At 39.4% G+C, this 16,423-nt stretch overlaps 1 protein-coding gene across 1 annotated transcript in view; it reads right to left on the bottom strand.

Moving 5' to 3' along the window:
- Nucleotides 1-104: 104 nt before the first annotated feature.
- NCOR1 (nuclear receptor corepressor 1) overlaps nucleotides 105-16,423 on the bottom strand; it is a 66,671-nt gene continuing 50,352 nt past the window's right edge. Inside the window, exons 31-47 of the mRNA XM_034068809.1 lie at nucleotides 15,874-16,130; nucleotides 15,159-15,519; nucleotides 14,440-14,664; nucleotides 13,539-13,748; nucleotides 12,638-12,787; nucleotides 11,950-12,123; nucleotides 11,474-11,639; nucleotides 10,710-11,203; nucleotides 10,127-10,255; nucleotides 9,400-9,557; nucleotides 8,930-9,153; nucleotides 8,368-8,505; nucleotides 6,384-6,526; nucleotides 5,150-5,203; nucleotides 3,792-4,013; nucleotides 3,086-3,262; nucleotides 105-2,919 (exon numbers count right to left, since the gene is read on the bottom strand). Of these exons, the coding sequence (XP_033924700.1) occupies nucleotides 2,732-2,919; nucleotides 3,086-3,262; nucleotides 3,792-4,013; nucleotides 5,150-5,203; nucleotides 6,384-6,526; nucleotides 8,368-8,505; nucleotides 8,930-9,153; nucleotides 9,400-9,557; nucleotides 10,127-10,255; nucleotides 10,710-11,203; nucleotides 11,474-11,639; nucleotides 11,950-12,123; nucleotides 12,638-12,787; nucleotides 13,539-13,748; nucleotides 14,440-14,664; nucleotides 15,159-15,519; nucleotides 15,874-16,130 (3,470 nt within the window). The 3' untranslated portion in view covers nucleotides 105-2,731. The remainder of the gene's footprint in view (nucleotides 2,920-3,085; nucleotides 3,263-3,791; nucleotides 4,014-5,149; nucleotides 5,204-6,383; nucleotides 6,527-8,367; nucleotides 8,506-8,929; nucleotides 9,154-9,399; nucleotides 9,558-10,126; nucleotides 10,256-10,709; nucleotides 11,204-11,473; nucleotides 11,640-11,949; nucleotides 12,124-12,637; nucleotides 12,788-13,538; nucleotides 13,749-14,439; nucleotides 14,665-15,158; nucleotides 15,520-15,873; nucleotides 16,131-16,423) is intronic.

Below are 16,423 nucleotides of genomic sequence, written 5' to 3'. Positions count from 1 at the left end.
GCAGTAGTAACTGGGAATCCTGCAGCACTCCCTAAGGGAAGTGGTTTTTGCCTGTTCTCGTAACTTGATGCTGTAAAACAAGAGGGAGACACAGGAAAGGCAAATGGAGAACTGATCCCCTTTATTGATTGGTCTGAATCCAGAAGTCACTGTCTACTGAAGACATTGTGTGGAAAAAAATAAAGTTGTTTTATGATGCATGGGTTTTTCAAGTCTCAAATGATTTCATATCAGAATCACGAAACATACCAAGATGAAGCATTGTGAAAGCGCTGATCAGAAATCAGTTAAAAATTTGTAGTAAACTACATTTTGTAAACATGTCTTACAAACACCTTCCTGTTTGAAACAGGGCAGATGTAATTCCATACTTGAAGATTACTGGAATTGTGGTAAACCCTAACTTAGGCTCTGGAGAGGTTTTTACATTGGAGGAGTTAGAACTTGGATAACAAACAAAAAAGCAGCAACATTTTATGTGCAAATGCCACTCAAGCTGTATCTTAGGAGAAAGTGACTATCCTACTTTGGGAATCTTGCTGCTGCAGCAGCAATAACATGAAGCTTTGCAATGAACATGCTATACTTACAGTTAGCAAAGACATTTGTCTGTACATGCCTCTTTCACATTGTATTTGTTACACTAGGAAAGTGACAACGAGTGAGTTTTAGAATGGGACTGAACTCTCCACTCCAAATTTAGATCTACAAAAAGGGCAGAGCAACTTGTGTTCCAGTATCTGTTGCTGTGGGAACAGAAAAGTTAAAATAAGAGCACAGGTCTACAAACAAGATGAAGACTTCACTATGTTAAGCTGGAAGGATAAAGGATGGGAGGGTGAGAAAAGTCTTTCTTAGAGAAAAGACTGGAAGGAGATTTAAGACTGCCAACTGATCTACTCTGATGCAGTGTTTAAATAAAGTAGCAAAATAATTCTGTATTTGCAACACAGTGTCAAGTTTCCAAACCAGTTCCTTTGGATCTTTTTCTTTCCCACAGTTGGTAAAAAGGCTTTCCTCTCAAGTACTCAAAGTGAATTTGTATTGATAAGTAGTTCTGTACTTGCTGTTTGTAAGTGGACCTTACAGTCCTTCTGGAAGATGTAGAACTTCCACAGCTGCATTTACCTTCCATACAACATGTTGCAAATACAGGGTTAAATTAAAAACAATCTGACTGGAAAATAACTTCCAGGCAAAGACTCTGTTCATGGATGAGATGCAAAAGCAGTTTGGAATCTGACAGATGGTGCCACCCCCCAGCTCAGTGCTATCTGTAAATCAGTCCTTCTACCCCGGAAGATTCAAATTCACTTCCTGAGGTCAGTGCAGCAAAAAATAAGATGCTTTTGAAGATGGATGTCAGGACACCCTGTGGTATTAATAACCAGATGTATGTATACATGAGCTACAAGCGTATCATAGCAGGCATTGATAGATGAGTGATTAAGGAGACTCTCCTAGTACCATATACAATTTAAAAATCACCCTAACAAGTATTGCACACTTTAGGAGTTAAGCCAAGCATCTGTAAGGACTTCAACCAAAAGCTTGCTTACAGAGCTAGGGATGCAGACTTTAAAATAATTATTACATAAGGATTTTAAAATCAGACTGGAGGAAGGTAAAAATCACGGTACCTATTTCAAACCGGTTGTAACAGAAGCCAAGTAGTTGACTCATGTGTTGCTCACTTATTCTATAAAAGCATTATGTTTTATTTAAACTTGGGCTGTAGAGGTTTTTCTTCTTAAAGGATTTATCAACCCACCCAGAGCCTCTGTTCAGATAAGCCATTTGCTGTAGTTAAATATGACAGTAAAATTTAGTAGCTTGTCTTGACTGCATACAATGCAGAAACAGAAAGCACTTAAGATAGGCTTTTGGGGCACAGTTAAAATTCCCAGTGTGCAGAAGTAAGGTATGCCTCCAGAAGCTGTTGGTTTTTTTATATCCTTTTAAAAATGAACCATAACATACCCATGCAATAATAGTTCTGCAGTGTTGCTAAATAAAACCAACTGCACCAAAAAATTTACAATGTGGCAGAATTTAAAATTCAAAGAAATATATCATCTTATTCCAGCGAACCGGCCTATGGTAATGTACAGAATTCAGTAAGGGGTCAGTCTTAAAAATCAACATTTTCACAAGAGCTTGATCACCACTGAGAAAGTGTGTCTAGGGAAAAAAAATGATATAAAAGCACAATGCCTGCAAGAAGTGGCCTGGCATTAACTGGGCAATGATGCTAGGCTGGATGGGAGGCTAGGTTAGGATTAGGCTAGGCTGGAAGGGAGGCTAGGGTTATGAAGAGTACTCTACACTGGAGAAAATGCTTAAAAAACAAAAAAATTACAAAATGACCCCCAAAGTTTAGGCAAATGATTTGAACATAAGTACACCAGATACTATAGCAAGGGAAAAAACACTGCAAAAAGTACTCTCTATTTACAGAAGAATGATTTAAAGACATTAAGGTTTTCTTTACAAATAGATGTAGAACAGGAATAGTCCACATTTTTTAAAAACTCTTTACATATTTATCTTTAGTAAGTCAATCTTCTTGTTAGCAATCCTCCAACACATGGCCTGTGCAGAAGGCATTTAACGGACTCTCCAATTCTTCATTGTGTGGCCCTTGCTCTCTTGGAAAGTCTCTATGGGCACAAGTCAAAAATAGATTTCTTGTTTTGACCCGCAAATAAAAAACAAAAAGAATCTGCATAGTTCAGTCATCACTGTCAGACAGAGTCTCATATTGTGCTGAAAGCAGTGGTGCAGGCTCTCGCTCCCATATCCTGTTCTGTTGGTGAGTGGTTGCTTGGCTCATGGACGGTGGGGCACACGCAATGGATGTTGGCGGTGTACTGCTGAGCATCCTCATCGTCAACGGGTTGTAAGGAAACTGTGTTGAACCTGAATAAAAGAGTTTCTCTGAGTCAAAAACATGAGCTGTTGCAAGACACCCATATCTGAAAAACAGTCTGGGTTTGGTTGTGACAAGTCCCAGCAAGTCAGTTATTTCTGAAATTCCTCATGCTGTAAGCTCCTGACCAATGTAGGAAAGAAACCCTTTTCTCACCTGTTGATGAAGGCCTGTCTTCCCAGGCCCATACTGGAGTCTGCCTGTGGTAGTCCCCTTCTGAATGTACAGATGAGACAGAAGAAGGTCTTTCGGTTCCCAAATACCCCTGTCCAGGAATTGGAGATTTTGACTTCCTATTATTCGACTTGCTGATGAGCTTCTGCTTGCCCCCTCCTGGAAACAGGAAGGACAGACTTTACAAAGATGTTACACTGGAATTTAGCCTCTGTGTTTGTTTCTATAAATTACCACGTACCAAAAAAAAAAAAAAGGAGCTTCACACTGGTGCCTTCTGGAATGCTGATTTACCTCAATTAGTGACCTAGTCTTCTAACACAGTACTGCTAGAAAATCCCTATTCTTATCACAAGGTTATAGGTTCCATGTTTAGGAAGGCAGATGTGTTCAGTTCAAGCTCCTGCTGGCACATGTTCCTTATAAGTGAACATCAAGCCACTGACATGCTTCAGGTATCTAATACATTCTGTTATCTCTTCTGTGTTTTATCACTGTAGTCATTCTCCAAGAAATACTGGATAATGCTCCTGAACTCTCCAACACCATTGTGAAAGCCAGGACCACTAAAGGGAATGGAAACACCACGACCCCTTTCCAGAGGAAACCCACTGATTTTCAGTGACACCATGTTTATTCAAACTCTTTATTTTAAGCCCATGAATACTTAGGAGTTGCAATAACCCACCTGAATTTGGTGATGGGTTAGCTTCCTCCCTACGCGTCTCATTACTCGCTGATACTGCAGCACTGGAACTGCCGGGTACTACCGCAATAGATTGTGTCATTACAACTCCGTGCTCCTCGCTCTTGTCATCAAAGTTTCCCATCAATGCTTTCCTAATAATGTCTTCCAGACCCAGATTACTGGCAGGATCTGCAAAGGAATGACCCCTAGAACTGACTGCACCTGGGAGATAAAAGAAAACATACAGGGAAAGGTGGGAGGGGAGGCAAAAAACGTATCTCGGAGAAATTACAATGGGATTTGGGAAAAGGTTTGAGAGAGGCAGAAAGGTGGGGGGAAAAAAGAATTTTTTAAGCGCAAAGCTACATACACCAAAGCAGTTCACAGTGGCTACAAGTTAGGCATGCCAGCGAACACTGAAGAGCTATGTCAGTAGTACCACTGAGTGTCAGAATCCTTGCAAGAGGGTAAATCTTACTGTGTGTTTTGTGGGTTGAGTTTTTTTCCATAGCAAGGGAAGCTGAGCATGCTAATTGTGATAGCATATTAAGTAAAATCCGCAGCTATGATTCAGTTGTAAGACAAAAGACCAGAAGAATGCTTCTCTCATTAAGAATCCATACTAATTTGGCTTATGAATTGTGATACGTGGTAATTTTTTATTGCAGAAGCTTCTCTTCCATCTAAATTAACGCAGATCAGTACTTTTCCATTTAGAAGACAGAAGCACTGTACCAGAAGGGGCAGTAACTGGCCAAAATCACATAAAATCAATCTGTGTTACAACTCAAGATTCAGATACAGCAGCTCTTCTCTCCCACCTTTCCATTCAATTCTCTGCCTCACTTTCCTCTTTAACACAGTAAAAGTATAGGTTATATTTAATTTCCTCATCTCATAAAAAGTTGAGGGGTTTATTATGTATTCATCACAGGAAAAAACAAAAATCAGGAAGTATTTTAAATACCCCAGTTTATAAAGTAAATTGCATTTGATAAAATTAGCTCAACTATACTATATTTAAATTCTATTTAAGTGAGATGCTAACCAATTTCTCTGTGTAAGAAACCAATTTCTCTGTGTAAGATTTGCAGAGCATACATAGATAAACATAACATATAATAACATAACATAACAAACTCCTGCTTAAGTTTCCATTTAAATATTTTCTGAAGCTTCCTTTGGTCATTTTGCTTTTCCCTACAATACAGGAAACAAGTTTTCATGTAGGGTATTACCTTTTACATTTTCATCATCTTCCTCATTTACTGGACTCCCCAAAACATACAGATGAAAGATGCGACATGGATTTACCTTTTCTGAACCATACGTTGTTTTTTCTTTACTGAAAGTCTTACCTGAGGTAGTGACTGCTGGCAAATTAAATATTTCAGTCCCTGGCTGAGCAGTTGCTGCAATTCAAACACAACATTTCATTGAGTTTCTCAGTACTGGCAATCACGATAAGTAATTGTTTCTAGTCCTAATGCACAAGGCGTAACTACTTTTGAACTATTTTCAATGTTCACTTCTGCCTTCTCAGTCTTCTAGGATGAATGTACACCTATGTCTTCTCAGGAAAATGATCTACACCAGGGTAAAAGTATGATCATGGCTGTTACTTCAGAAAGTAACATGACTGTGAAGTTTCACAATCTAAATGCTTTAAAATGCAAAGCTGAATTTGATTTGATAAGCTTGAACTTTAAACATTACCTGTATGATGACCAATTTGAGAATAAAGTTTTTAAACTGTAACATGGAATTCAATATATAAATAAGACTGCTGGCAGCAATAGAAAGCATGTTTGTGTGCCATACATGCACATCAAGCTTTCAACAGAGCAAAATCTATTGTGCGCACAATGGGCATCAGCACTGCAACCCTTACTGACACAGCTTGTTTCTCAGAATGAGATTCATTTATTGCTCAATGCAAGAGCATTTACTTTCAAATAAACAGTCTCTATTAGGTACTGGGTTCACAAACAGCTTTAATTCTCACTAATGATAATTTTGATACGAAGTGCTGTTAAGGTTTCTAAGAGAAAAAACAAAACTACAGTTCTAGTATCATATTCCACCATGTCAGAATCCATTACTGAAACTATAGTAAAATAGGTCTTTTTAACAGCCATAATCATAAAGACCAAGGAAACACAAAACATTCTGTTTCAAGACACATTTCCAAAAAGGAAAACATGTAATAGCTAAGGAAGATATAAAGCAAACTACAGACACAAAGTTAACTAGAATAATGTCAGGTTTTAACAATTTGTTTTTTTATTATGTGTTTTTTTCCATTGTTTTGAGAAACCATTTCCATCTCTCAAATTAAGTGTTAAAAAGCTTTAATGTGACAAATCCTATATCCACCAGAATAAAAAAGTGTGTGGGTGGGAAATCTAACAATATTCCAGTTCTTTGGTCATAAATTATTATATATTTGTTCTTTATTCATAGATGTATACTCATCCATGTGTTATTTGAAACATTTAGGTTGGGACATTGTCATCGGGACAGACATCTATGGATAGCAGTCACATAAAGCTTAAGCTGGAAAAGTTCAGGGAAAAGGCAAGTCCTGCATACCCATGTCAGAGTCACCTCCACCAGATGAGTTCAGCTTTCGAAATATCTCCTGTTTCTTGGATTTTACCATTGGTGAAGTGTTCTCAAGTTTGGTGAAAAACGAAGGCAGGTAGCTTATACTACCTGGAGAGCGAGAGTCAGTCCTGCCAAGACCAACATGTGTCAACGAGAGAGAACGTTTTCCAAGATGTACATTTCAATCTTTCCAAAAGCAGTCAGGCAGAAACCACCAACATTCACATGAACTTTAAGACTCTTTCCTCAGCCTGTTTTCTGGGGACTAGGCAAGTGACTCTCCAAGAACATCTGCTTTATCCAGGTAACAGGAAAAGTGACCATGTAATTCTCTGTGCCTGGAGTGGGGTATACAGATGATGTTCTTAGAAGTTATCTCTGGGGTACCTACTTTTGCCTTGCAACGTGCACACTGGCTGCAGTTTGCAGTGTGAATCAATAGGTGAAGAAACGTTTAAGCTAGAAGCCCAAATACTCATCCTAGCTGCTCCTATTTATAATCTTGTCACTCTTGTCCCCAGTATGCCACTAAAAAGACATACTGCTTTTAAAGTCTGCTTGTCCACCCTGTCACAGATGGTCCAAGCAAATAAGCTATTTCAGGCATTCTTAGAAACCAGGTAAAACAGCCTTATGGACTGGAATTCAGCTCAAGAGCTGTCAGTTAGCCACTCTTGCTCTATGGCACAAACTCAGACTGGGATTCACGTTCTGTATTTTACATTCACAATGGCTGGCACATTTTCTGCACATAATTTCTGTCACAGTGTAAAAAAAAGGCTGAAGTAGATGTCAAACTGACTTTATCTTCAGATCTTAAAATGTGCAAAGTTTAGGCTGTTTATAGAGATGATAAAAGCAGTAGGACTCCAACTACAGAATTTTAAGGGAAAAAAACCAACCCTTAAAATCCAAGCTAAAGCATGAAGAAATTCAGGTGAAAAACCTAAGCTAATACCAGGGTCCTGAACGACTTACACTGTTTTGAAAAATAGATAAAAATTATCAACTGTACGTTCACTTGTAACACTTGAGTTTGTTTAAGCAGCAGTAACCCAGCAGATCAGCTTTGATTTAAACCCCCCACCCCATAAAAATGAGATCTGCCCTGCCATGTTCCTGAAATCCTTTTGCATCCAGCTAAACATGCATCCTGGACTGTAACAACCCTGCCAGCAATTGTAGAGTGAAGAGGGTAGGGGTAAAAGAAAAATAATCAATTTCACCAGCATGAGCTTTAAATAAGTATATGGTGAGCCTGCTGGTTGCTACTCCTTCAGCAGGCAGCAGAGCAAATGACAGAAGCATCCATTCCAATGTACATCTGCCAGCTATTTGAAGACACCAGCCCTGATGCAATCTGCCAGGGATCCCATGTAGTTTTATGCTGCAGATCTGAAGACTGACAAATAACCCTGGAAAACAGGGCTTCCTGACACCCCGGGCATGGGCCTCGTGACACCGCACCTTCACACCTCCCTGAAATGAAACTCCTTAGCTTAATGCTATTTCATGAGATAAGCTGCTCTAGAGTCATGAGTGTTGGAAGCCTTGGATTTTGCCACACTTCACCAGGACAGTAATCCAGGAAGCGAAACATGCAGAAGAAGCCTGAATTATTTAATGAAAGCTGTAGAAATTGGACTTATCCCCAAACCACTTCAGTTTTTCAGAACTGACACCCAACAAGGAGTTTTGTTATAGTGCTTTCTATCAGATATGACATAGAACCCACTACTTGCACCAAAAATCTGGAGACAGAACTGGTATAGACTATATTTTCCTTAGGCTTCCCAAAGCATCTCCCAAGTAGCAGGTTGTGAATGCTAGAAGTCCAAAGAGGGTCAACAGTGATAAACCACTTGCCTGTGGCACCAGAGGAAAATCACTTAAACTGCTCTTTAATAAAGATACTGTATGCAGCTCAAAGATCCACAATTATGTTTTTAAAATTCAGCTCTACACGTACCTCTGTTCAGTAGGCTCAGTTCTTTGGGAAAGCAAAAGAACATTTTCCTGTTTCTCATGTACAACTGGGACCTGAGGTGGCGAGATTGGCTCATAGGGCTCTGAAGAGACATGACTCCTCTCTGGAGATTTTCCAGGTCTACATCCATAATTCAGAGATAGGTAAGTACTCTTAATGCATGTAAAGCAGTAGTCAACACATGTAATTGTATTCCAGTTGTCACGTAACTACTCATGTTTAGTTATGTTACATGCTTTTTAGTATGTCTAGTGATCTTGAAAAGATAACTTAGAACTTTATGGACAATTCAAAGTAATTAAACATTTTCATCCCCCTAAAGACTGGAAATAAAGCATAGGAAGTGAAGGTAGAACAGTTATAATCTATGTTATGGAGCAAGCAATTGTAAAAAACAGTGCAAAAAAGATGTTGCCAAAGAAAAGGACAGAAAGATACCTCTATGTCTGACCTACATCAAGGTTATTGTATTTTATAGATATCAGATTTTATACATATCAGATCTGGGTGTTAAATTTGCAGTAAAACTGCATACATGTATTACCTTCCCCTGGACTTGTCTGACAGATTTTCAGGTGACACTCTAGCTCCTGGCCGCTGATGGTGGACAGACTGCGACTGGGACTCAGGGCTGTAGCGATTCGATGTCTTTGCTCGGGTAGCAACAGGTGTTGGAACAGGGGTGGAATTCTGGAATGTAGTGGTGGGAGGCTGCAAAGAGGCCTGAGAAGCTGCTTGGTTTCTAGCAAAGTCTTGTGTAATAATTTGCTGATTGTGGCCAAGAAAATAGAAGAGAGATCTCGGTCAGACACTGGCCAAGAGACTATGTATTCATGAACTAGATGAATACGAGACCAATTGCAACAAATGAGATGATTTTAAGCTCAGACACATTGTATAACAGCCTCAAGTAAAACTAAGAATTACAGAATTGGTATTACATTTCAAAACATGTGCTTTCATCATCAAAATACAACTTTTCACATCTGAAAAGATGCATGCAAGTAAACCTACACAGATGTGATCAGCAAGGGTGATAAGTCGATGGGTCCTGGGCACATGTGCCATCCCTTCTGCTTGGGAAGAGGGAGGTGGAGGTTGTTGGGGTGAAGGGGGTTCCTGTTGTGTCCTATAGCGGTGAATCGTCCCCTCGTATTGCCTGTTTGGGTCATCTAGTTGAAGAAGAAAAGGTCAGTCTTAACAGATGGTATTACTGAAGCTTCAAGGTTTGAAACTTCTGTGCTTACAAATTTAATAGAGGAAGTGTTTCTGCATTAGGCTTTTGATATCCTGTGTGATAATCACCTTTTCCCCCTTCATATATAAGCCCTACAATTTAGAGTAGATAAAATAAAGCTCCATTTCACAATGCAGGTTAATTGCAGCTCATTTCTCACCTGCAAACTGTTCTTTAATATTTTGACCTTTACTAGCAGGTAAAAAATTGTAGACATCAACACCTGTATGCAGGAATTTGAAAGAATATATTGGAAATACATCTCCCATTAAATCAGCTACCCTGCAATGTAAAGGAGCTCTGTCTGTCTAATGCCAAATGTCCGTTCCAGTACATTTGCTCTAGTTTTTCCAGATCACTGCAACAACGTATTTCCAACAAAAGTTTCTGAAAAGAATGTGCTAAGCAGCCACTTAAAGACTCCCAAGATATTTATGATGCCACGGAGCTGGTAAATATAAGCAAGATAATTGTGAGAATATTTACATATGCAGATAAACTTACTTTCTGCCTGGCTTTGTTTAGGTGTCTCTGGTTGATAGGGCTGTAGCTTTTCTTGAGTAGGTACAGGTGAATTTGCAGGGCTGATCACCTCAATGGCATCTCCAGGAGCTTCATACCGGTGGGAGGATACTGAGTATCAAGCAAAGGTTGTGGAATAAGGTGTAAATATCACAGAAAATTTCTCTTGCCTCTACACAGCAACACCAGTGCTTCCATTACAATGACACCAGTGAAATGAAAGTCAAAACACTGTTTTTTCCTCATGATAACCCTGGTGATACATATGCTTCCACAACAGTGTTTCAATGTAAACCAAATAATTTTAGGTTTCTTGAGTTCTGATAAGGTTAGTCTTATTATCCTGCATTTCCTGTTGTAGCACGGAATCTGAATAAAGCAAACAATTCCGATTTTGCAAGAATCTAGAGTAACTATATGCAAAAACTGTATTTGTCTATGAAGTGTTTCTGCTGGGCAGAGGTGAATATTTTATCACTGAACATCAGAATCATTTCACATCTTATTATTTCCCTAAAAGGCTAAGACAGACAGCAAAGAAGTAGATAGTTACTAAGATACGTACAACTACTGGAAGAATCTGAACTTTGAGAGCCCCTATCTCGTGCATCCTTGTCTGAAGCAATCTGTCGAGTGATGATCACATCTATGAAGTTAGCAGCAGTAATTGTGGTCTTTCCTCGAGTTCTCAGCTCTTCCTCGTACCTGGATTTAGGAGGAGGTCCTTTCTCTTTACCAGCCTCTGAATAGACTACTGAAGACTGTCCCTGGGACTTGCCACCAGAAAAGTTTGCAGATGTATAGGGGCACTGGACAGGCCTCTTTTCTACCTCCAGTGTCTTCTGTTCCATCTGCTGCTGCTCAGTAACCACAGCTGACCGGCGTCCCATATTCTCTTCTATCCTAGTGCCTTCATGCTTGTTCTCTTTTACTTTGGCAACTTCCATCTGAGGAGCAGAGGCTGCAGCATCTACGAGCGCTGCAAGGGCATCAGCAGCAGTATTGTAACGTGAAGCTGGCAACCCCTGAGTAATAGAGGGGGCTCCAGGGGTGAGCTGCCTGTTGGCAAACATTGAATATTCTCAATTATACCACATGAAAAAGAGAACCAGCGCCATATCACACATACAACAAAGTGAAGCTTTTCTGACACTAATTTCTATCCAAACTGGACTATTGAAAATGCACTGGATCATTTCCAATAAATCCAAGAGCAATCAGATAGTGATATATCCTCATCTTCTTGTATTTTCCTCACACTCAATGCACCTTTTAGTAAGCTCAAATGTTAGAACACATATCTCTGGAATAGTAAGTTATAAATCATACATGATACGTAGCTGAGCAGCAGGATCCAAAGGTGTGATTACACTTGTCCCATTGGTTCCTTGAAAAATACTAGGCCTTTGCTGCAGGATGTTTTCCTGGCTTCTAACTGAAGGAGATGGGGACCGAACATATCCATGACTGCCAGGTCTGCCAGGCTGCTCTGCACCTGCAGAAGACAGAGCAGAGGGAAACAAACAATATATATTGATAACTATTATAACAATGCAGTACTACGTATCAGTGTTGTCTCCTCCCCATCCTTTCCCAGTAGTCTCCACCCCTCTAGCTGTGTGACAGTACGTATCAAAGGTTTAAATGGAAGCAGTATGTTTACAATGCTCTGAATGACATGGAAGTTGTGCTAGCGGTAACTGGGATTCATGTAATTTCCCAGGTGCTACATTGCTATGAGAGAAAGATCAGAAGCAGTTACAGTCTACAAGACAACTGATTTAAATGTAGGGATTTGCACTCACCTGATCGAAGATAAAGTTCAGCAGGGACTGAAGAGATTCTCTCCCTCTCCCGTTCTCGTTCTCTTTCCCGCTCCCGCTCACGTTCCCTCTCCCTTTCCCGTTCCTTCTCCCTCTCCCTTTCCCGTTCCCTTTCAGCATTTGCAGCTGCAGAAGCTGCCAGGTGTGTAGGGTGTCCTGGAAGGTCCACAAAATAAAATGAAGTAGCAAAACGAGATACTCAAGTTAAACATAACTGGATGTAAACACTTGCCAATATATTCTGCTATCCACTTACAGCAAAATTTCCCAAATACATTTTCATTCCACTCAAAACTATCCACTTCTCTAAGAAGACAAAAGCTTAACAAACAGTGGAAGGCTCAACAGCTTTTTACTAAAGTGTTTTTTATAGTTAGAAACTACACAGCTTATAGACCCAAATTTTACTCTTCAACACAAACACTATGAAGTCAGTGAAATCATAATCAGGTTGACTATAAATAAAGACCTGACAGAATGAGGCAAATTCTGCATTTGTCAGTGCTCCTAATGTAACTACAAAGGATATCCTTAAGAAAACCTTTGCTATCCAAGTAAGAAGCGCATGCAAAAAGCACCACCTGAGGAAACACCAAGATGTGACATTAATGAAAGCTAAAGAAAGCATGTCAGACAGCTAGAGACAACAGCAAATCACAAGAGCCCATACCTGGTGACAGAGAAGCAGGATTATAAGGCCTAGGAGGGAACGTAAGTTGGGTACCAGGGATATATGTGATTCTCTCCATGGGTGGTGTGCTTGTTCCTCCAGGATGAGGCACTAAGATAGTGGGAGCCATATTGTTCAGGTCAATAATTCCTGTCAGGAGATGACACATGTAAGAATAGTAACTCAAGGACAGACCAATGGCCCACGCATTATATATTCTGTTCATTAATAAAGGTCAGCAGTGAATGCTTAGTGGAAAAACATAGAATAAAGCAAATGCAGAGCTACATTCCCACTGGTTATACTCCTTAGATCTGGCAATCAGCCATTTAACTTGTCCAGATTCCCATTTTCTCTGTTTGAGGAGTTACACTTTCACAAGATGTCTTTTTATTTTCAAATGCTCCTTCTTGCTGCTGTTACATATTCAGATTGATTTAGGCTTTTCCCAACCCTGCAACACCTCACACACATTTGCTAGCTCTAACATAACACTTTTAAACAATCACCTTGTTTTTCACAAACCTCATCCTTTTAGCTGTTGCTTTTGTTTTCATTTTGGAGAAGTTCTCATTTTGATACAATTCTCTTTTCTGAAGTTGAGGATGAGTTAAATATGTTTCTGAGTACCAATTTAAACTATCAAAACCAGTCTAATTTCTTGAACACTAATAAGTCTTACAGCCTTCCCTTTAACAATATTGTTTACATATACAGTTCTCCTTTATGCCCACAGAACCGAGTATAGAAGTATGACAACACATTTGCAAACACATCTCTGCCTACGCATTTGTATGCATGCACACTTACAAATACATTTTTATAAGCAGCAACAAAATAAACCAACCAACCACACATCCAAAACATACTTTAAAGAACGTAAGAAAAACCACGGGCATACCTCTTGCTCCTGCATACGGGAGAGCTAAAGTTTGCTCTCTGGGAGATAACCCTCTTGTTACATCGGGACGTAAATTGACTTGCATCTGCTGTGAGGTAATGTAGTCATTTAGGATTGTCTGCCGTGTGTTCTCCATCGCGTAAAGCTGATACTGACTTGGGTAGCCTGGGGTGGGTGAGAGCTGCCTTTGGAACAGGTAAGCAGCAGCAGCTGAGGGTGAAGAAGGAAACAAAATCCAGAAGATTTAGGGTGTGGGTGATATCAAATGAAAGTTTCAGATGTTTATGTAACTTTAATGAGAAGCACTGTCAATTCTCTCTAGCCAGTGCCAGATGAATTAAAACAGCATTTTAATACTGGTGATTTACTGAATTTATGCAGTCTTCAGACAGAAAAGGTGAAATAACCCATATGCATAAGAGACTTGATTAAAAATATAAATCTTGAGGTTCTGAAGATGTAAAGAGCTGAAATACCTAAAGAAGGTTAAAATATCTCACAGAAGTGGACTGAGGGATAGGTTAAAAGAAGTCTACTGCATTTAGTATCATGAGGACAACCTGATAATCCCTCACCGAGAAGGAATTACAGTCCTGAATAAAGAGGTCCTGATTAATTTTAATTCTATAGCATCTTCTACATCCTTCTCTGCATAGCTTTCCTGAAAGCTTTAATAGTATTTTTAGATAAGTATTTGTGAAATATATCTGAACTTTGTAACCAAACAGAAGCAGCTGGCAGCTTCTAGAAGAAAGTTACAGCCTTATACAATCATATTTTCCCTAAGTTTCCTAGCCAGATAATAACCCATCTCCCTCCCAATTGAAATTAGGCCACAACAGTATATAATATATAACCTTTTATGAAACTAAAAAAAACCCAGTAATACAAACAGATTTACCAGGATCCAGAGCCCTGTGAAATGGCATAGCGGGATCTAAATGAGGAGGGAGGTGACTCCGATAGACTTCAGGAGTTGCTCCTCTATGATGAGGATCAAAAGGACTGTGAGTCACTACAGGATCAACCCCAGGGACTGGAGATTTTGCTGGCACACTCTCCCTCTGTGTTGGGGTAAGCGTGTTTTTCCTTTCGTGATTTGCTGGCTTCCCAGAAGATATTCCACCTAAAACCAATGAAAACTCCAAATCAATAAAATGCATATTTTTTTTTAATAGAAAATTCAGCTGTAAGTATACACTGGCTCTCAAGTAACAGTCTAGAGGATCTTGCAATGTGATACAATACATCACAGAAAGTATTTTATATCACAAACTATTTCTGGTGAAAAATCTAGATCCTAAAGCTGATTGCTTACACTTCACCATAATACCTTCCTCATCTAGATACCTCCATAGGAATAGCTTCTGCCCTTAAAATGTTACACTTACAGGTAACTGTTTTGATACAACCCATAATTAAATGCAAATTGAGAAAAAATTGTCTTCCCACATCCATGTTATAATATGGCAGATTTTAGAATTAGAGCTTCTCTAGCCACCCTCCAAATTGAGAGAAACCATCAGAATACAAGAAAGTAGAATGGATGACAGAAAGCAGCTTAAAATTAAGTTTAAAATTAAATCATTAAAACTTATTGTCTGGATAGGAATAACATACCCTCACTAACTCTATTCAGCATAGGTGAACTCCTGGACATTGGACTCTGATAGTTCACAGGTGTCCTCCGAGCATTGGTATCATCATAAATCCCAGGGCTCAGCTGTGATTTGGGAGTTTCGTGAAGAGTTGACCTGAGAACAGAGGGACCAGAGCTCACTACTGACGTGTGACGGGAACGTACTGCATCCCCGGTCTTCACATCTTCATATTTTCCTCGCTCCACCACCTTCACGTTTTCTGGCACCATTTCCAGCTGAGGCATTCCACGGGGAAGCTTGCTTGGTCCAGTGATTAAAGATTTTACATTATGTTTGATGGCAGACTGGCCAGAGTTACTTTCATATTTTATGGGTGTGCCCTGAAAAGGAGAAAAAGACCAGGTAAGCTTATCCTGCCAATGTTTCATGCGTACTAAAATCCTCACATTGCTGACATTGTAGTTCATTGCTTGCATCACATTAACACAGAATATAATTGGATCTTAGTGAGTGTTACTTGTCTGTTCTCTCACATTTGCTTGCAAATGTGTTCCCTGCAGTTGAATCATCAGGATTCATCTAATACACAGAAAATATTTTTAAGCTTTGCAAGTTGGTGGCTTTCTTAAAAAACAAGATACATCTCTCATTTGTGATTATTCAAATACCCTGAATTGATTCACTCCTGGGTCTGTTATCAACTGTGTTAGTGTAGCAGTGTTTTTTGTATTCACCTGAGATATGGAGCCTTCTATGATTGGCCTGGTTGTTTGCACCATTTCAGGAGTCTTGCGACTCTCCTGGCTTAATAAGTCCTGTCTTGGGATTTCATGGATGGAACGACCCATTTCTTTTATAGTAGTGACTCCATCATATGGTTTCCCCTTAGTAATGGCTCCTTCAAATGTCCTTATGGGAGGCGACTCTCTTTTAATCTGTTTAGGGTATTTCAAGCCTTCTTCAAAGCTTTCAGCTGTTGCTCTTGGTGTACCTTTTATAGAAAGAAAGAGTCACATTACCAGCATTAGTAATTGCCAAGTCTCTTTTTTCATAAAAAGAGTAAAATAACTACATGCCATGATGGTGGAACTTTGGTTTGCTATAATCTATGCTCTCAAGACTAAGAAAATCACCACAGAAGTAATACTGAACAAATATTCAATATATTACTGAAAGCATCCCAAGTTATTTCAGATGCTGAAATAAAGGAAATTGCACACATCTTCACATTTACAGAAAGAGAGCTAACTGCCAAGTATTTGTATTTAAAAAAATCTGATTTCC

Source organism: Melopsittacus undulatus, chromosome 13 (assembly GCF_012275295.1).
Source record: "Melopsittacus undulatus isolate bMelUnd1 chromosome 13, bMelUnd1.mat.Z, whole genome shotgun sequence".
Taxonomy (NCBI): domain Eukaryota; kingdom Metazoa; phylum Chordata; class Aves; order Psittaciformes; family Psittaculidae; genus Melopsittacus; species Melopsittacus undulatus.
The sequence above is the reverse complement of the archived record's forward strand: the minus strand, read 5'-3'. Positions and strand labels throughout refer to the sequence as shown.